Raw genomic sequence first — 21807 nt, 5'->3', positions numbered from 1 at the left:
CCCGAGAAATGTCTCAGGACTGTTTGCAATATCTCCCTAAACCAAGTCCTCCTGGAAACCCTTAGAGAGTGTCCCGCTGTGAGATTCAAGAGGCTTGGTTTACGGGAGTCTTCAAACCTGTAAACCTGAATCAACACCTGGAAGATCTACTGCATTAGAGTGAGCAAGAAATCAAGTAATGAAGGAGTTGACAGTGATGCCATGCATAAGAAGGAATAACATACCCCAACTGCAAGTAAAAAGGTTTGCACAAGTTACTTAGGGGCTCTATGACCTGACAAAGAAACTCACCCTTCGTCCTTGTTCCTCTATTAGGTAAGAAAGCTCCTTGGTGGATTTCCCTATCCATATAATCGGGGTAGTTGGTATTGATGCCATAAGTGTCATGTTACTTGGATTCGTACTACACACTTCTTCCTTTTGAATAGTATCCGTGCAATTTCGTGGATCTGAAAGGGAACGACGGTGGCAAGGTTGGTTAGGGAAGGAGAGGTAAAAGACAAGGGTCCTCATTACAAGTTTCCTGGTATCCCGCTTGATACCGGGAAACTGTCCTACCGTTACTGGCACCTGATATCCAGCAATGGCGGGAAATACCCATTCCACGGAGTCCAGTAGGACTCCATGGAGCGGATTGCCAGAATTACCGACACTGGTATTACCGATGTCAGTAATTCTGGCATTATTTTGCCAGTGGGGGCCCGATTTACCTCCAAACCTGTGTGTCCCTGGTGCAGTAAAAGTCCCGGTACTGGCTTTACCGGCACTTTTACTGGCAGTTTTACCGGGACGGGGAAATTGTAATGACCCCCAAGGATCTGTCTTTAACTGTTCATACTTGTAGAGCCAGGAGCAACTGGCATCTGTGTGGGTGTGTTTTCAAGGCGGATATGTGTGTGTGTGTACCAGAGGCATCAAATATGCAGATGGGAGAGCTCTAACGGTTGAGTGTCAGGGCACTTTGGCAAGTGGGAGAGGCTTGGACGCTTATTCGAGAGATGCAGATGGTGCTTTTTGGTGATGCTTTCATCTAGCTATTGTGACAGTGGAGATGATGGGCATGTGGTGAGTGGGGGTGGTTTGGGTATGAAATTGTCAGAGAGTTGGGTTATTTCTGGTGAATGCTGTGTTGATTCTGACATGTTAGGGTCTCTTTCACTGCACAAGGTTACGGGGGAGATGTTGGGTAAGGGTTCCTTAGCTTGCTATGGCTTTGTGTGGCGTTGCAGCAATACTTGGCAGGCGGGCCTGATAAGATGTTCCTCTATGGCATGCTAGTGCTAAAGCATTTGATGTAGGTGCCATTTTGCGTTGTCTTACCCGCTTGTTGCCTGTTTGTTTTGGGATCTTTCTTGCTATTACTCACCCGCAGGTATTTAAGCTAGCGTGCTGCCTCTCAGTGATGTCATGTCTCGATAGCCTGTGGCCTAAGCTTTGCTAGACTATTGGCCGCTCCTGAGATGTTTTCACACTTGGTAGCATTTCATTATCCTTCCTCTGCTTTCCTCCTCTGAGGAGTCTGCCGCTGCTGCTTCGTTCGTCAACTGCTCACTTGGGTATTCTCAAACATGGAGCACCAAATGTGTCAACTCATGCGGATAGATAGCTCAGAGAGTTAAATGCTTGCTGCTGAGATAACAGCAATGTTGGTTTCTGCAAAGCGCTTCATGGCAGATTCCTCATGCTTCTAAACGCTGCAATACTATGAGTTAGTATTAGCCAAGTTAACAGAACACAATGTATTGACCTTCGGACGATTAATGGCAGATTTGGTGTTACATCCTGTGATTCCATTATATATCTAGATGCAATCCAGCTTGAGGTGTGACTCAGCAAACAGAGCCATTTTGATGGTATCGTGCATTGATGTTTTCTCTGCAGTCCACCTCTGTCTCATGTATAGGTTTCAGTCAGGTTGGCTGTATTGGTCTAGTATTGAGTTTCTGGCTAGGATGGCATCCTTGTGTCCCGCCCGCTTCTTGTAAGAAGAAGATCGCACGGGAGACTTTCTACAGATGCGTTCATTTTTCCATTCGCTGTCTCTGTCTGTTTTAATAATTAACACCCTCCATCCCCTTTTATATGTATCACGCATAAGACCTTGAGCAGGAGAACAATAACGTACTATTAACTCCATTACGATTTATTTAGGTTGTCCAAACGTATCTAAAATCATCAAGCCTTATGGTGTAAGAGTATGATATTTATTTTTGTTGAACTCAAAATTCACAAGAGAGCTGGAAATGCATTTTCATAATTCACAGGAGCTATATCATTTCCATGAAGTATGGTTTTTAACCAATGGAAAGCCAAGAAGAACAACCTAGTCAATTAGACCGTTGATCTTTTGTCATTACAACCACTTGAAATAATCAAAAAACAGTGGGCCTGGTTAACAAAGCGTTCTTCAATGGGATTGCACCATTGTGAAACAGGTTTAGGAATCGGGTCCAGTGCGCGATGGGATTAGCTCTCATACTAAATTGCTAAATATTGCGATCTGGAGATCTGTCCAATGTAAACAATTATTGTGTTTATTCAGCACCCCAACTCCCCCCCAAAAATGTAAACAAACCACCGAGTCTAATTATGAATGTGTTGCAATGCTGGAGACCCAGTGCAGAGGTCAGCTGGCAAAACCCTGCACTCCAGCACAACAGAATGCATTCAAAATCTGCAGTATGAAAATGGAGACATGACTTCAGTTAAACCCTAAAACAAGTACAATGTATATTTTATTTCCTGTGTTCTACTAAAAAAATGGGTAACAAAACACTTTCCTGTTTGAGAAAAGACATGTTTGCATTTGTTTAACTTACTGCTTTCTACCAAATAGCATACAACTTCCCACTTGAAATATGATATGATAGGTTGTGTATAAGGTGCTTAATACCCAGAGGTCTCTAAGCGCAGACCTGGGGATCGAACCTGTGTTGCTTCGTGTGTCTTGCTGTCAAGGGGAGCACGTTGCCCCTAAGCTATCCTCCCGAGACAATGTATGTGTCATGTCGCAGCGCATCAAACTATTCATCATAAGTAAATGGTGAAGGTTAGTTGTGAATGACAAGCCACTACTCTAGAGAATTTGGACCACTATGAAGCATACACGTTGTTTTATTGTGTAATATAAACAATACTTAATGAGTCAAATGCATATTGTGATTCAAGAACACTATTTCGCGGTTCAGGTTATACTTGCAAAACGTTATGTCTTATTGTGCTTCTAGTCCCAGTCCAACCAACCCAACTCATCAATGGTATTATGGGACAATAATACACGGTTACCCATTGGGTTTTCAAGATGAGCAGAGCATCTCCCACCGAACTCCCTCTTTTCATTGATCAACATGTGCCTTATTTTAGACATTTCCTTGTGAATGGAAATAGCTCGCATCCTATCGAGAGCATTCCCTTTGTAGAGGCAGCTTCTCGAACACGAGGAGCTGTGCAGAGAGCACCAGAGCATGCTTTGTACAACTAGGATGTGATGGGAGCCTGTCATTGGGACATGCCATTGTGTTAATAACTTCTGTTTTTGTATAGCGCTTCATGCCAGACATCACTGGCTTCTGGGAACTGTAATAATAATCTGTTATGGTAACCCAATTCAATGGTACTGACTGTACCGACCCCAGAAGGATGAAGAGCTGAGTCAGCCCCTCTGAGATTCCAACCCATAAAGGGTCAAAGTTGGCCTCATGTCAGAGGCGAGTGCGTAACGCATAAGCTTTCCTCCCAGATCAGAGGTGCAAATCGAGGCAGCAGTGTGGGAATTCGAGATTTCTGGACAATCGCACAATTGTTTTGTTCAAATTCGACTACAGGTTGCCAATGTACACAACAGAGCTACAGGTTGTCTGTTATTAGACTCCCCTAACCCTTGTAGTAAACAACCCCCTTTGTTTTTCATGTTAACAAGAAATTCAATGCCCGCCCAAGAATGTTCAACGTGACACAACTTTTGCTCTGATTGTATGATAGATTGTACATCTATTTTTGGTAGCATTAACACGAATGTTTTACAGCGATCCACAATCTCCCCAATCACCTTTCCAATGAGTTTGCAACATACGTTGTTGCATTGGTGCAGTATGGTGCAGCATAGGGCTGTATGGTTCAGTATAATACTGTTGAGAGTAAACCTTGAAATAAAAAAAATAAAAATCCTGCATAAATCTTGCCTGGTTGCCAGCATCACTATCATCAATAGTTACTAAAAACCTTCATTTTCTTCCATAACTTAATATAAAAGTGAAGGAAATGTAACTGAGGGCAACACACATCAGGTCCATACCCCTCTGCTACGACGAAACCCGGTCCGAGTAACCAAGAACACACTAGGTCCAACCAGCGCTCAAACCCATAGGGGAAGGCAGCCTCCAGGATTGAGGAGGAGGCGAGATTGGCCAACGGACCACAACCAAGAATGTTGGAAGATGCCACTGAGCAGCAGCCAAAGACTCACGCCAGAGACATTGTCAAACTAACCAATTTACTAACACACCCTCTCCCTTTCCTTCTCCTCCAACATAACCAAAGCCATTATACACGACTAGGGGCTTGCCACACTGCACATAGGCACACCAGGAACGAATCTAATGCTTGCACCCATCAACTCTCTGAGACCCTGGAAACATTAGAAGGAACAGCCTCACACATAGTCCATAAATCCATCGACACCACACAGACCAACACAATATATTCAAACACCTAATCAGTCATCCATGACTCTGGATCCTTTATGGGTACATCTAACCAGTGCGCCCATCCACACACCCCACTCGAACTTCACACAACGCACACACCCAACGCAAACACTAGAAAACATCCGAGGCACTGAGTCCTACCCATTCGGTTACAACACGCGGGATCTCCAGAACTAACTCCCACACGCAAGACAACGCTCACATATGCCAGTTCCTCCGGGTTCTGAACCTACCCTCTCATCCTATCTCCACTAACACACCCACCCCTCTTATCTTGCACAGCCACGTGAGCATCCGGAGACTGTCCTTGGGTGGTTGCGGTCCACAGTAAAAATCAACATAACATAACATCTATGTGCATTCTTTAGCATAGCCACTGTACTGAATCTAGGTACACTTTGAGGATAGCTACTAGATTCAATAGGGTGCTGCTGCTCTTTGAATCGCGCCACTGCGCTGAAAGCTAAGTGCACTCTGAAGTTCGCTACTGTACTAACCACCCCCCTGCTCATTGCTTCTCTCCCGTAAAACCTCCCAAATACCACACATGCCCAAAGGGCCAGTCACACTATACAAATACACACAAACCACACATCTACCACAACAAACTATGGCAAACGACAAACAACCCAGACACTGAGCCTTACCCCTCCGGACACAAGTGAGTGCACACAATCAAAGCACACTCAGAAAGCCGACACGCACAGACGCCGGTTTCTCCTGGTTCCGCAAGCACCAACAGAAGAGCAGAACTCTAGCCTATCCCTCTTCCTTCACTAACCTACCCAACCCACTTACAGAGCCAGGTAAGCACCTGGAGACCATGCGAATGGTAGCAGCGTGTGGTATAAATCAACAAAACACAAAAATGGGACCAAACATTTAGCGAAAAATGTATGCCCTAAATGGCCGATGCACAAAGAGAGACAATCGCACAGTATGTTTGTGAAGTAGCAGAATGGGACACACGGATTGCGAAAAGTACCATTTATCAACATGCAGTCGCTGGGTTTCTATACCTCATTACGGCGAATCTGCACAAGCCGTGGGATGCTTGCTTCTAATGATAACTCTGACCAGTACTTTAGGAGGGTCTGAAACTTTGAAAGCTCATTAAACTAAATCTGCAATGGTGTAACAATGTCCAACTTACCCAGGCGGAGAAGGTAGATGGCTGTGAGGGCGGCTATGACTGTTAATCATTCACGCAATCACAGTCCCCGTGTCCACTCGAGCACGATCTGCTCGCCGAGAAGGGCTCGCCAGGGCTGGGGAGCCAGCAACGTTCGACAGTGAAGGCAAATAAGAGCATAAGTGCTTACAGATGTGGCTGCAGAGAAGGCGTGCCGGGTGACCGCAGCTGGAAGAGCAGCGCGGTCTTCCAGCGGTCCCTGGGCGGTGGAGCGAGGCTGCCTGCCGGTGCTTCACGCTGCAGCCTTCTGTTGGGGGGCGCCTGAGTGATACTTCTGCTGGCGAGTTGCCCTAATAGTCCTCAGCATCTAGTCTGCCAAACGGTCCACGAATCGGTTGTATATCACATGCAACCTGGGTCGTGTTTCATTCGAAGAGCGGCATCTTGTCTCCCGGCCAGCAAGGCAAACTTTCACTGAAGTGAGACGTGCCGCGCAAGCCTGCCTCGCGAAGAGAGGCTGTACCTCCGTGCCTCTCGCTCCCCCGTTCCGCTCTGCCTGAGTCCCCAACCCCTGGAGCCCCAGCTCTCCTATCGCGTTATCTGCCGTGCATCTCACTCGCCCAGCTTTTATAGTGCGGGGTTTGTTTACCAGCTGGGTCCCCATCCTGCCATTCTGAAACAGTGGGAGGGATGTCTCATCCCACGACTGTAGAAACGGAGGGGGAAACACCGATTCGGAATATTACACTCCTCCTGAAGCGTCCTTCTGTCAAAACTAATCCAACACCAGAGACACCCGATTAATCTTATGCGTTGTGTAATCAGATTAACTCACAGCCAGGCAGGAAATTGTCGCCCAGAAGACCCGTGTCGCCACCTCAGAATGGGGCTCATTAAGTCTGCACAGTTAAAGCATTATGAAATCAAACTGGTCGCCACGTCGCCTTTACATGCCGTCCATGCTAAGGTTTAACGCGTTTAGACAGGAAAGAAGTACAAGTGCTTAATTGACCAAAATTGGATCTCCTGACCTTTCATAACTTAATACATCGTTTCCGCCATTTGCTGACCGGATCCTGCTGTTATATCCAGCTGGGACATAACACCTGCTTGGGGTGTTTAGTCCTAGGAGCATGAAAACCGGATACTTTTTATGGCTGTAAGGGGGAAGGAAATGTATCATTTTTAGATGTGGCTGTGAAGAGCACCACCACTCTGGAAGATATTTTGGAAGGGTACCTTAGAGGGGCCTTGGTGTCAATCACGGTCTCTGTGATGAAGACGGTGCCCAGCGCCGGCTGATCGCATCCCTAATCTCCACTCTTCCTTATCTTTGCTCCTGCTTGCTCTCAAGATTCTTATACCCACCGGACCATGGTTACGGCACCTCCCAATGTCTCCATCTCACGTCCTCTGAACCCTCGCGGACACTCCCAACAGCATCCATTGCTTCGTGCCCCAGTTCGGTCCCCAGTGTTCACAACCCCAAGGCGTCGCTAGCACTGGATTCCGATGTGTCCTTCCAATACTTGTCTTTGAAATTTCTGTTATCGGCTGGCAAATAATATACATTTGCCCTAATATGATACCCTCAGTCCCGGCAAGCTGCCCCCACATATGTCGGGATGGTCACCTGACAGTGTGCAGGGGATGGATTACTAGTTTATAAACCAACTTTCCCCATTGGATTCCTTCGCCGTGCCTATATATCACTGGCCTGAGCTCATATTATTTTTCCTTAAATCGTCACAGACTTTGGTTGAGGGTTTCCCCATGACCTATTGGCATACAGCAACACCTGTGAATGACTCTGCCAACAATGCACCATGATAGGCTCAGTGCCATGAGTGGTGCCAAGCCTATCATTTCTGGGACACCTCAGGTTGGTGGGTGAAGAAGATTTAACCACCATGATTGGCATATGCCGGTTCTCGCCAGCTTAGCCTTAGACAATGGGCTTTTCATTGCGGACAGGAAATTTGTCAAGGGGTGGAGGATCTACACCCCACACCCGAGCGGGCCTGCACCAGAAGTCGATGTGTCTGCTCAGTTGAACTAGAATAGTGTCATCACGTGACATCTGGGGAGTATGAAGATAAATGATTGACTTCTGTTATAATATCAGGGTGTTCCTTCTTCTATGGAGTTGGGAGTATTGTGATGTAAGGCCTACATAGGACACTTTAAAGTTATGGGGTCGAGGATCTTTAGGGGGATGAGGGAAGCTGACCTGGAGGGAGGAGCAGGTTATTTGAGTCTGACGGGTTAAGATGGGGTGCTGTTTGTTTTCTTGCAAGTTAACGATCTTAATACATCTTTGCCTGTTCACTCTCTTAGATCTAATCAGGTTGATTTAACGCCACTTTGATAGATTGTGCCGTGACTCGAATCTGTCTTGCAATGCAGTACACCATCTGACATTGGGCTACGTCCTGAAGACCCCCACGGGCACCGAGAATAAGGTATGGAGTCATTGTTAAAAACTCCCAAGGGGGGCTTTCGCGAGGAGGATACCAGTGCCGTTGAGCATGCATGCAAGGCCCACAAGGGACCTGAGGGCTTTTCATAGACATAGGGATGAACAGGCAAACAGGGGCTCTTTTAGGGGCTATGCCAAAATGGAATGGAGGTTCTGGGTTGGATATATCATGTTGGCCATTGGGTGTCCCTGTTCTTTGCTGTGATTTTAGCAATAATGTATTATTTCAGAAAAGATCTGGCAAAATACTGGGAACAATTAACTAGTTAGATTGTTTTTGATTTCTATTTATAGTTGACTGAATGCATTTGCACCTTAAGAAAACTCTCCATATAATCTCTTTTTGTGTCACTGGTCTAGCATTGGGAACACTAAAAGTGAACACTGGGAATTTGAAATACTGAAGGCTGAATAAATGGGGACAGGTGAACAATTGTAGATGAGTGCCCAATTTCCCTGTCATGATCACTCTGCAGTGCCTCTTGTTATTCAGCCTGCTCCCTTCTCAGGAACGCAAAGGGGTGGTGTCAAAGTGTGAATGGTGTAGGGGTACATGGGTAAGTGAGGCAACAGGTAATTGGGAGAGCGACAAAGGGAAGGAAAAGAAATTGGCAAAGAACAGTTGAAGCAGGCAAAAGGATGCCAACAGGGTTTCCTTTCATAACAAATGTACCCATTGGACCTTTAACTTAGGCAAACCCAGAGCTCACAGATGGGCATTGCTGGAGCAAAAACAAAAGCTAACCCCAAAGCAGTGGGGAGCCTTTGAGACATGGCTAAAGGAGGCAATGGCACAGTATAATGATTGTAAGGTCAGAAAGTTGAGGGAAGTTAGTGATAGGTTTTGAGTGAGGGCAGATACAATTTTTGAAATCGAGAGGGGCTACAGGCAAAAGTAAGCACTTGTGCACCCAGATAATGGATGAGAAAATGGATAAAGTTGGGAAAGAGCAGGAAGGTGAGGACAGCAAATCAGTTGAGGATATTGTTGGATACTCTACTAGTATGAGAGCAGCAATAAGAGCAGAGCAAGGACAGACCCAACAGGGGCTGCAAGAACAGGAAGGTTCTGAATTACAGGCACACCAGCTAATTCAACCAACCGTGCCTGTACAGCTTGATCCAAGTGGAGGGAGCAGCAGGGGGGCAAATGTTGATCAGTGCTCCTCCCTGTCATATACCCCATCAATAATGAGGGGATGCACAGTATATGGTAGAGACCCTTGGGTCCTCTTGGCACCTCTTGGGCATGTGCCAGAGGGTAATGAAGGGGAAAAAAGGGAGCACCAGCCAAGCTTCATTATTGGAGATGTACCATGGATGCAGAGTGATTTGCGAAACCTGGCTAATATATTACCGAATATCAGAGAAGAACCACAGCTTGTTGTGGAAGAGCTGCAGATGGTTCCAATGGTATAAGACCTCCAGGGTGGATGTTAGATCATGAGGATAATAATGCCAGCTAAGGTATGACAGAGATTAGTGGAATGAACCTCTTGACTGGCTCTGGATCTGGGATCAGGGGATCCGTTGGTCCAATCCAAGGAGATGATAATAATTTCAATCCATGAGATCTGCCCAGAGAAGACCAATTGGACCAAGATAGGAAATTGTAAGAAGAATAAAGGCTAATCCTTGGCTGACTATTTAGATAGGTTATAAGTGGTATTTAGTCAGCATTCAGATTAGACCACTCAGGAAGCTATAGCCAATTACTTTGTTACTGGATTGTTACCAAAGGTCAACTCAAAAACATATAAATATCGGATGCCAGCCTGAAACCATAGCGGAGCTGGTGGCGTTCCAAATCATTGTGTCGTGCATCAGGAACAGAAGAATTAAACCGTTGGGAAGAAATTGATTACTTTTCAGATGCAGTGTTTGCATGGACAGGTGCAGGGAAAAATGCAGAATCCACAGGAACTTGCTGAAAGGTGGTACAGGCCTCAATATAGGGGTCAGATCAGCCCTCCCAGGGGGAAATCCTACAAGGAGGCAGGTTTGTGGTGACACCAGACAACCCACTCACCAGAAACAGTGGGGCCTGTCGGACAGGATAGATAGGGAGGCCAAGTGAAAAAACAAATACAAGGGGACTATGCAAATCCACAGGGACGGCAGGGGCCCTCACAAAACCCATTAGTTTGCAACTGTTGTAAATATACAGGAAACTAAAAGAACAAATTCCCCTACAGGCTGCAATGATCATGCCTTTAAGGGAACACAGAACAGGTTGATGACCAGTCTCCCCCACGAGGGACGCAGTTCCATTCTCATACCAGGCCCAAGGTGGTCCACCTTCTTTTTCCCATCTAAATATTACTAATTTTACCCCTGGAACACTGAACACCACCCTGATTTGCCTGGAACCTTTCCAACTACCAAAATAGGGAGGGATTTTGGAAAGCCTGTTGATCCCAGCAGAACAAGATGGCCCATAGGTTCAGTGTCAGGTGGAGGCAACTAAAGAACTGTGTTTAGTGGGCAAAGTAGCCAACAGATCAGCCCTGTGCATGGTTGTCTCCGCTGATGCACCTTTGTCCCAGGAATGGTGAAAGCTGATAGCATATCGAACACTTCCATCATACTCCCAGTCACCGAGCCCCTCACCATCACTTTGGGGCCCATTAATGATAAACATACATTCCTTTTCATCTCTGCTGCACCCTTACATTTGTTAGGCAGGGATATTTTATGTAAGCTCAGATGTACTATCGATTTTCTGGGTGAACACTCAGCTAATAATTAAGCAGTTCTTGCTACACTCCAAGTAGAGATGACAGGGGAATTGGCGAGAGGGGCAAAGTGATGGATGGATGATTTGAAGTCATTGATTGACACCATTCCTCTCTCCTTATATGATAATGAGGTAGGGTCTATTCACAAAGTTGAACCTGAAAGGATTAAGGTAGACCCATTTAAGAGATTACCTCATATACCTCAGTGGCCATTGAAGCCTGCAGCTGAATCAGGCATTTCTTGGGTCATCAAATCATTCTTGAGTCATGGAATTATAGTTCCTATGCAACACCCCACTTTTACCTGTGAGAAAGCCTGGATAGTGCTCTTATCATTTTGTCCAAGATGTGAGAGCTGTTAATGCAGTAGTGGTCCCCTCGTTCCCTATTGTTCCAAAATCCTGCAACTATTCTTTCATGTCTTCTTCCCAATGCAAACCATTTTTCATTAGTCGATCTTTGTTTAGCATTTTTCTCAGTTCCTATACATAAGAATTGTCAGTATTTGATCGCATTTTCATCTGGACAAGATTACCCCAGGGGAATACCAGATCTCCTACCCTTTTTGCACATTAACTAAAGCGAGATCTGCATGATGTAAAGTTATTGAGGGTGTGCACGTGAAGTGCTGTTAAGCTGTCATACAACTCTTGACTACTGTTCCAGTGACTGTTTCTTCAGAAACCCTCTGCTATTTGATTTACAAACGTTTTCTCCTGGGAAAAACAACCTGCTAACTGTGGCTCCTCCCACTTCCGACTGGCCGCCATAAATTTGGCGAGCACGCACCTCAGCGCATGCATATTGAGGGAGTGCACATGGAGTGCTTTTCAGCTGGCATACAACGCTTGACTTCTGCTCCAGTGACTGTTCCTTCAGAAACCCTCTGCGATTTGATTTACAAATGTTTTTTCTTGTAAAGTACAACCTGCTAATGTTGGCTCCTTCCCCTTCCGCCTGCTTCCATACATTTGGCGAGCCCACACATCAGCGTGCACGCATCAAAGGAGTGCACATATAGTGCTGTTCTGCTGTTAAGATGTTCAGCAGGAAGCTAAAGCATTGAGCCTACATTTGTATAGGTATATATCATATACCCTGTGGTTCTGTGTATGTTAGTATTTTTACATTTATTTATCTGGTTATTGGCATCCTAGCTGACTGCTCTATGATTTCTACATGCCTGTTACTTTTTTAACTATTTATGTACATGTTAAAGTCTACCATGCCAGCCACTACAGGTAAGCACAGTCAGCCAGCACTGAGTGGGACACTTGCGGCGGTGCTTTCTTATAGAACCCCCCCTCCATTCAAAGAAACACTATTGATCTAAATCTCATTAGGCATTATTGGCAACATGGCGTGCTGCCAGCAGCAATTTCAAATCACCCTAAAATGAGAGGACATTTTACTTCTATGGATCACCAATCGACTTCTCTGCCTTCTCAAGTCCATCAAGGTGCCTGTCTGAATGATCTTCCTCATACTCTAGATAGTGATCTTTTTAGCAGAACTAACCCTAATGAATCAAAACCAGGGGAGTGATTTGGCGCTGATTTTATCCATTGTTGCCGCTTGAAAGGAATCTGTGATTACTAACTCTATACCTGAAATCCCCAGACAGCCTGCAGTGGGGGATACTAAGTGCTCTGTAATTACAGAAGTATTAATCCATACAAAAGATCCATCCACGATTCTGCTGCTTTACTCACAAGTTGCCCACTTATCTTCTGAAGTTTCAAGCCAGCTCCAAGATCATTGTTCCTCACTGATGGCCCAACCTTCTATTATCTGTAGGCCTTCAATTGCTTGTCGAATAGCATCGATACTAAATAACACCTTGCAACTAGTTCAAGAAACACAAATAGGAGAAGTTCCCCATCTGCACCCTCTTAATTTATCACATTCTCCAATCCAATACCCTGAGCCATCAAACTCATCTTTAAACTCTTCAGTGGGCACTCCAATGTTGTTTGCAAAACCAGCCCCGAGACCTTCCTTTGGGCTGCCTCCAACGATTAACTCATTATATGAAATCACTTTGACAGCAATGAACAATAACCTCCTGACTTTAAATAATTTGTTTGCAATCATAGAACGGAAAACCGATGATCAAACACTTCTTATAACCAAACTATTACAGAAAGTGGAGTTGCTACAACCCTTATCGGATAGCCAATCTCACCCACCAGCTAGTGATCAAATTATGACTCAACCTAATTCACATCAAAATATCATACTTCCAATCAATGTTCAGCCCAAGGTAACAATCGAGGTTGGATCGCAGTGCACCAATGATAATGTTATGATCGAAGAAATTCACTCGACCTCTATTCATGAACCAATCCTTCCTACCGCTGTTGAATCTATAATACTCAGTGAACAATCAGAAGAGCCAGTATTTGATTTGTTTGAGATTAGAAAACGGCAAAAGAAGGCCAAATCAAATAGTGCAAATGCTACCAATAATAATACAAATAAAAACAAAAACAAAAAAATATAAGAATCAATCTGTGCCACCAAGACTTGCAACATGCCACTCTAGAAAATGTATATGCTCCCTCACAACTCCTCGAAGAAGAGGTAATACTTTAATTCACTCCAGCTGTCAGGGACGGCCCTCTAGCCAAGTTCCTAAAGGCAAAGGAAAAACGAAAAATACTGACCATCAATCTCCTGTGACTGTACCTTGGCACCAGCCCTCATTGATTCATCTGAATTGAAAAACACTGGACATCCCCTCTGATGATGCAGTTAATGAACTTATCCACATACTCTGTTTCCTCCACTTGCCCCGTTAAATCCTTTTTCAAAAGCCTTTGACACTTTAGCTTTTCATTCTAAAGACCAAGACCCAGTCGGAGGTAATAGAGTCTCTGGGAGAGAGATCGAATTTCTTACTCTTGAGCAAAAAAGGTGGCTTACCCTAACCACAACTACAAACTACAAACTATTTTCCGGTGACAAATATGAACCCACCCAGTTCAGCAATCTGGTGTGTTCCAAATCAAGCATGATCTTCAAAACTTCCCTACGAAAGAGACAGAAGACCCAGAATCGAACAACTATGTTCTATATCGGGAAGCTTACTTGCTAATGCAGGCACCTTTAAAGCTCCCTCGGAAAATAACAGAGACTTTCACAGTCTTGGCTTGCAAACTCAACCAGCTCAGTTCCCTTAGATTGCCTGTTTTTGTTAATGAAGGACAGGCAACGGTATAATCCATATTCAAACAGGTCTACAATTGTAACCATTTGGAAATCCATTACATCATTGAAAGCTATTCAATCGCAAGATATTGATTATATCCAATTTGTGAATTATCACAAATGCAACAAAGTAAAACTAACAATATCCTCTCAAATTGTGAGAAACCTTCTATGGGATGCTAAAGATCATCTTAGGCAGCAGGGTTTCAGACTGAAAACTAATAGGGAAACAAATTCTCACAAATCTGCATCAAGGGACACAATCCCTCATAGCTCTGTACCCGGGGAAATGAATCCTCACAGACCTGTATTCAGGTCACAAATTGATCAATCGGTTTTTAAAACAAAAACAGTCTCAATCTTTGAACCCTTATCTATTCTTTCCTCTGGTAACCAAGGTCAACTTTCTACAAAAGTAGCAATTCGAGATCTTGACCAAGCACCTCAAGAGTCAAAATGGTCATCGCTACAAGAAGCCATTAATGGCAGTGAGAAACTTTATATGCACTAGGGCCATGAGAACAAAAAGTTCACCACGTTCTCTGTTGCAGTCTGGAATATTAGGGGTTTTAAACATCTCCTCTCTTCCGCTGACCTTTACTTTCTAGCAGCTTATGATTTACTTCTGTTACAAAAAACATGGCTAGCCGGATAGAAATCTACTGGATTCCAGCAATCAAACATCCAAAAGGACGGCCATCTGCAGGCCTTTTAACAGCAACAACAAGTAATTTTGGTTTTACATTGGGCCCTTGGGCCTCTCCGCATCCATTTATTCAGTTAACCAAACTCAGTTTTGCTAAAATAAGTCATATCCCTTAAAATAATATTGCCATTTTAAAACTCTATCGGAATGTCTTTACGGTTTCAGATGATTATTTTATAACTCTTGTAGGAAATATGCTAGATCTAAGCATGAGCCATGAAAGTATCAACACCACTTTGATAGCGGGAGCTCTCAATATAAAATGTCTTGACATTCCTTAAACTCTTATTACCCCCAGAGCTAAATGCTGGATGAATCTCATGGATAACAGGGGATTTACTATGCTAAATGGTGCCGTAAATGGAGAAATACCCCTGCAACACACCTGGCATTGTGATACCTTAGTTGCCATGATTGACTACATCTTCGTATCCAAACATTCCATGAACATTATGTAAACTCTTGTGATTGTTCCAACTCTCACGAGTGATCATAATATTCTCACATTATCCTGAAAACAAATGATTATATAGAACTCAGAATTATTACAAATATAATATTGCTCTCGAGGGAGGTCGAAAAAGGTAAAAATGGTCAGAGACAAAACTCTATTCCTTTAAGGAACGCTTAGTTGCATCCTCTTAGCAAGCTAGCTCGCAGGAGCATTTTTCTTACACTTCAATCTTGAATATTTTTATTGAAAAAAATCAGGCAGGCCTGAGACTGCATTTTCTTCATAAATATACTTATGATCAAAAAGTGCAAAATATGAAAATTGCCTCTAGAAGAGAACAGAGACATGATTCTTGGTAATCCTTTAAATAAAGCTCACATGATACGAGCAATTGAAAGCAAGTATAGAAACTGGTTCAAACAGCGAAAAAAAGCAAGCATCACCAGGATAGTGAAGCAATTTTAGCAGGATTAGCCACAAAATTGAGTGCCCAGATCTGGTTGCCCCTAAAGTCGGATACCAGTGATACTACCTCTTCATTTTTGATTAATCCAATTAATGAACAAACTTGGATCCAACGTTTTAGTATGCTTTTTGCCAACCTATCCCCCCAACATTTATCCCCCAATTTTCTATCAGTGATCTTGATCGTTTAAATTTTGACCATGATCATTAACTTTTTGAAATTAAGAAATTGACCACTTCCAGAGCTCCATGCCCCGATGGCTTTACTAATCTAATGTTAAAATCCGAACTTGATCGGTGGACATCTACTCTTTGCTTGATTTTTCATCAGGTGATTGTTACACATCTCATTCTTTCGTCCTGGATGCTCTCAATAATCATTCCCATATACAAGATGGGCAATCGATTTGTTCCAACTCATTTTCACCCCAATAGACCGCCTTGATATTCCTGGCAAGATTTTTGCATGGTTAGTCTTAAAAGAGTTCCATAAATGGCTCACTAATTCATCCCAGTTTGATATTCATCATTCTGGCTTTGTTCCTATTTTATACCACCTGTTAACTTATTAATCCACTCAGTCATCAAGAAATGTATGATTCAAATGGGACAGCCAGCATATTTAGCCTTTATAGATTTCAAACAGGCATTCAATTTGGTCCCAAGTGATCTGTTATGGCATAAACTCTTCAAAGCTGGTTGCCCCCATTTCTTCTCAATGTATTATTCCAATATTATTCAGGTACTTGGATTTGTGTAAAACCTACTTTTTGAGGCCTTACACAAGGTTGTATTTTAGCAGCTGTCCTCTTAATTTTTTTTTATCAAAGATCTCTATATTTACTTAGATTCCACTCATTATTTCTCTCAGAAAATAGGAAATACTTGTATATCTTGGGTGCCTTATGAAAATAATTTAGTTTTTTCTAGATAAGACCCCAATTGGACTCCAGAGAAAGCTATGTGCTTTAGAACAATATGCACTAGCTAAATTGTTGACCATTAATATAGGCAAATCTAACATTCTTCTATTCCCTCTATCTAAATCTATAGCGAGATATTGGTTTCAATGAACAATAAATAGCCAAAAACTTCACATTGTAAAAGAATATAAATACCTGGCTCAGAATATTAATTCCAACAAGCATGAATCTCCATCTAAACTGGAAATCAAACAAAAGATGGAGACTATGGCAGCCCACGCTACACTCCTTAATTATAAATATGGAAAATGTTTTGTATTCCTGTTATAAAACTTTATAAACAAAAAGCAGTACCCATTGTCACACATAAGTCACATTTCCCAAATACCAACCAAACTCGGATTTCCTAGAGCGGCTCTACTGGAAGAAAGTCTTGGATCTTTCAAAGAGTTTCCCTGTTCAAATAATTAGTTTTGAACTGGGGTTAATATCCTTAAGAATGATTGTAGTCTGGCAAACTATTTCTCTCTAAAGTGTATAATAAATCATTTCCACTCCTCAAGTCTTCTGCCCACTCTTTCCCTAAGTTTTGATGACTTAAGTGATAACTCTGTAAGCCCTCGGCGAAAGGGCGAGTACTGTGCCTTTTTGCTGGTGATTCCTGAATTCCTGTGCTGCGGAACACATTGTGGAATCCCTTCCCCGTGCCTATGTTCTAGCTGTTGAGGACGTCGGAAAAAGGGTGTGTTTAAACTGCAAAAAACAACTTTTGGAGGTGCGTGTACCTTTAGGTCAGCAACAGGATCAGCTGACTATAAAAGAGCCACCTTCACGCCCTTGCGGCGTAAGCCCTCGGTGAAAGGGCGAGTACTGTGCTGTTTTGCTGTTCTGCGTGGACTGCGGAGAAGGCGGTGGAGGTGCTGTCTGATTGATCGAGTTAAACATTACTGCTGCTGCTGCCCTGATGAACGTCGAGTCTCTGACGGAGGTGTGTGTGCAAACTGGTAACACCGACAATCTCTAGACTGTTAAGACTCGCGCACAAACCAAGAAATGGATTTCTATGGATGTACACCCTGTCTCCGAGAAGATGACTGCAGCTCTTTGCGGGGAGCGCAACTCAGCACTTGTAAGTACATCAAGCACGCAAGCTATCGCTGAGATAGGTGACGCCATTAGCCCCACTGTCGAGGTCGATGCTAACAATGTTGTAATAAATGTTGAATCTGCAACTGATTCGTTGGCGTCTAAGGCTTTTGAGCTGTGTCCATCGTACATTCTAACAAACAGCAGTAACCCTACTATAGGGTCAGTTTGTTTAGACAGCCCCACGGAAACCGCCCATCACGCTAACCATGTTCCAATGACAAACTTAATGTTTGATCTTATCGAAGAGGTACTTGTGTCAACGCCGGTCGATGACCATACCAAAAAACACAGCGAAAATGATGGAAGTCGTTCGAATATACTGTGGTCTGCGGACATTAACACCGTCGAGATTGGTGTAACTAACCTTATGGAATTAGACAACTGCAACAGCAAATCTCGTGAAACATGCATGAACCCTGAGACTATGGTTGGAAGTGATGGATGGGATTGTGTCACCACGAGCTCATTACCTTCTTGTTGTATGTCTACAGCTGTTGCAGCCTTAATTAACTACGACTGCTCTTTTGGCAGCGATGTGCCGATCACACCAATGACAAAAACATCAAACACCTCATGTGATGAAGTTCTTCAAAGAGATGGTCTGACCAGAGAGGTACCAACTCTTTCTGCATTACCTAACTCTGAATTTTGCACTGAGGTATCTACCACACAGGGATCGGGGATCCGTAGACACTCATTAGATATTGCTAACAAGCTAATCACTGATTTAGCATTAATGACTAAAATCCAACAAAACCGGCATGCCGAAAAAGTGACCCAAGGCCGTAAGGCATATACAAACGAACGGCCAGGACAAGTGATGCAAGAAGCGGGTCAAAGCGGCTCGCAAAACGCTATAGGTAGAGTCACCGCTGGAGCAAAACGCAGTTGGACTAATACAGATAGCCTATCACCGCTGCATTGCTCTCAGGTAAAAAAGTTAAAGTTACCTCCAAATCAGTATTTTGCAAGGGCCTAACAAGTCACGGGTCCTCTTCATCAGAGCATGTTGAACGTTCCAAAGCCGCTAAACATCAACACTCTCAAAACATTTCCGTCTCAGAAACCTCTTCGTCTGATTCTTCGATTATGGAGCGCCCTTACCCCAAAATTAGATCTAGCAGACGCCCCAATTTTTCAAAACAAGTACGTGTGACCAGCATGCAAGAGGTCCCTCGAAATTCACCTATCTCCAAAGAGCTACAGGCTGTAATCATAGCATCTATGGGAATTTCTATTGCGGCTTTTTTGCAACTGTACGAACAGATGAACGAAAACATAAAGGACCTTTCAACCTTAACTGCGCTTCTTAACACAAAAATAATTGAATTAGAAAGAAAAGAAACAAAATATCAAACTAACTTAACCTTTACAAATGACAAAATTGACCACATTCTAAACTCTGTCTGCAGTTTTACTGCAAACAATAATGAGGACAAAAAACTGTTGGCAGAAGTAGCTCGTGAAGCTTTAAAAGTATTCAAAGAGCACCCTGTGAAGTCTGCGTGTAACACAAACTTGGAAACAACTGCCTCAGTTAAGGCGCCTAATGATACAGACTGAGTGGTAACAGCCTCAAACTTCACAATAACGCAAGGAAACTGAAGCTGGATGACTTCCCTTCCTGTCACCAAAAAGCAAAACATAAGTATGGACCTCTCTACAACGACTCAGTTGGCTAAGAACTCAGACAGGGTTGGAGGTCCACACTTACAGAAGGAGAGCATTGTTCCAGTGCCTAAAGTATGTGACAAAGACTCTTCTTTGCAAATGGTAGCCACATTCGATGAGATGGTTGAAATTAGTTGTCAATCATGCAACCCTGCAATTGCTGACCCTCAATTGGCATCATCTTCAAGAAGTAAACCTTTCCCCCAGCTAAAAGGCTTAAATGATGGTAAAACATCGACAAGTTTGAGCACCGTGCTGGCCTTTGCTAGTGTGGAGGTATACGACATCTTTAAAAAACCCAAACGGCTGTCAATGCCAGCATCTACACTCACTGTTGGGAAGCCTGCTAATTGTGAGAAAAAGACTAAAAATCTACCGCTCAACAAAATGAGACGCGTAAATGGCTCCACGAAATTTCTGTGGAACTTGAAAACAGTAAACTTAACAGTCTCTAGTACGGGATGTAAATCCTCCAACTTTGCCAACTCAAACGCTTTGCAAGAAATTGGAAATACTAATGTTAAAACCACCTCTCCCGAAATAACTCTAGACGATGATCTTGATTTGGTAAACCTATCTACATATGAGGATGACGAAGAAAACTCTGTAGACGAGCATCTAGACCTTGTAAACAAGAGCCTATTCTCACAACACGTAGGAGTAGAATCCACTAGTCTGGGCTGCTGTATTGAGAAGTCTCGGCCCGCCGTCTCACTGGGTGCACAAAAATCATCAAAGCTACGAGGAACATGTACTATTGTCATTGCTGCTGCTATGACTCCAGAACTGAACAATGAACCGGATTCATCATTTGTAACAATGGCTGAAAGACGACTCAAACTGGTGGCTATGAGCATTAAGGACCTTGAACGTGAAACATGCCAACCAAAGGACTCTCATATGCCCACAAAAACGCTGCCGCCACGATTTCTGAAGCGAACGGTAAACCAGACTCACCTTTTGTAACACTGGCTGAAAGGTGACTTAAGCTGGTGTCGAAGAGTTTGAAGGATTCCGATTGTGATACCAGTCAATCGAAGGTCTCTGATATGCCCACAAAAACTGGAAAAATTGGTTTGACAAGCTTAGGACGTTCGACCTATCAGTGTCAATCTGTGCACGGAAAGCTTAAAGACGAAACTAAATCAAGTCCTAAAAACATGATGCCAAATTCAAAAACAATAAAAAAGGAATCTTCATTTGAAAAACTAATTCTGGAAAGACTTGATTCCTGTGACAACTTGATTTTAAATCGGCAGTATCTGTCTAAATTATTTTATTTGATACCGAGTTTGCGAACACTCAATTCTGAAGATGTGAAAATAGTGGAGTTTCACTGTGAAGAAAGAAACGACATGGTGACTCTGCACCTCGCATCCAAAATTATTTGAGAGATACTGTTGGACGCGGTACCAGAATTTCAGTCCCTAGGTTTTGATTTATATGCACAGAGCTTAGTCGACAAAATTCCTGAGTCTTCTTCAAGCAATATGTATGATAAAAGCCAGAAAAATCTAAAGAAAATAATAACTACGAGTGCAAAGTCTGGAACGCACGACATCAACTAGAACTGAGACTAATCTCAAGGATACAGAAGTAATTCAGTTCCACAAAAATGACCAAATTCAAATAACTGTTGAAGGTCTGAATAAAAATATCTTGTCTATTCAAAAGAATGACGCAGAAAATGGAAATTGGGCATGGTTGGCTGCAAACCTAAACAACAAAAACTATGATTAATGTTTAAATCGGAATTCGCCTCATCTCCTTAATCTTGGATCATGGAACACACAGGGTTTTGCTCACTTATTCAATTCCCCCTGGATGAGTAATCTAGATCTGATTTGTTTACAAGAAACTTGGCTGACAACTTGCCCGCTGTCGTCTGCTTTTGAGATAGTGGTAAATCCAGCGGTTAAACCACCCAAAGGTAGGCCGATGTCTGGCCTTTTGATAGCGGTCAAAAAAGATTGCGGACTCAGAATTACTGAGACAGAAAATGTTTCACCATACATACAAATCGCCAAAGTGAGTCTTTCCACCCTCGACAAATCAGAGTCCATATACATAATCATTCTTTATTGGAATCACACTACAACTGGCGTTGTCAAGTTTATAGATCAGGTGACCTCTATTTTGGACAACATAATGGAAAACTCATGCAGAGCATCTAT

General features: G+C 43.3%; 1 protein-coding gene across 1 annotated transcript in view; it reads right to left on the bottom strand.

Annotated features, from left to right (window-relative positions):
• The window catches only part of AGTR1 (angiotensin II receptor type 1), a 215337-nt gene extending 208895 nt beyond the window's left edge, over nucleotides 1–6442 (bottom strand). The window contains exon 1 of the mRNA XM_069618316.1: nucleotides 5860–6442. Within this exon, the coding sequence (XP_069474417.1) occupies nucleotides 5860–5909 (50 nt within the window). The 5' untranslated portion in view covers nucleotides 5910–6442. The remainder of the gene's footprint in view (nucleotides 1–5859) is intronic.
• Between the last annotated feature and the right edge of the window lie 15365 nt (nucleotides 6443–21807).

This window comes from Ambystoma mexicanum, chromosome 10 (genome assembly GCF_040938575.1).
Source record: "Ambystoma mexicanum isolate Mex_15411 chromosome 10, UKY_AmexF1_1, whole genome shotgun sequence".
In the NCBI taxonomy this organism is placed as follows: Eukaryota; Metazoa; Chordata; class Amphibia; order Caudata; family Ambystomatidae; genus Ambystoma; species Ambystoma mexicanum.
Note: the sequence above shows the minus strand (reverse complement) of the source record. Positions and strands in the feature narration are given on the sequence as shown.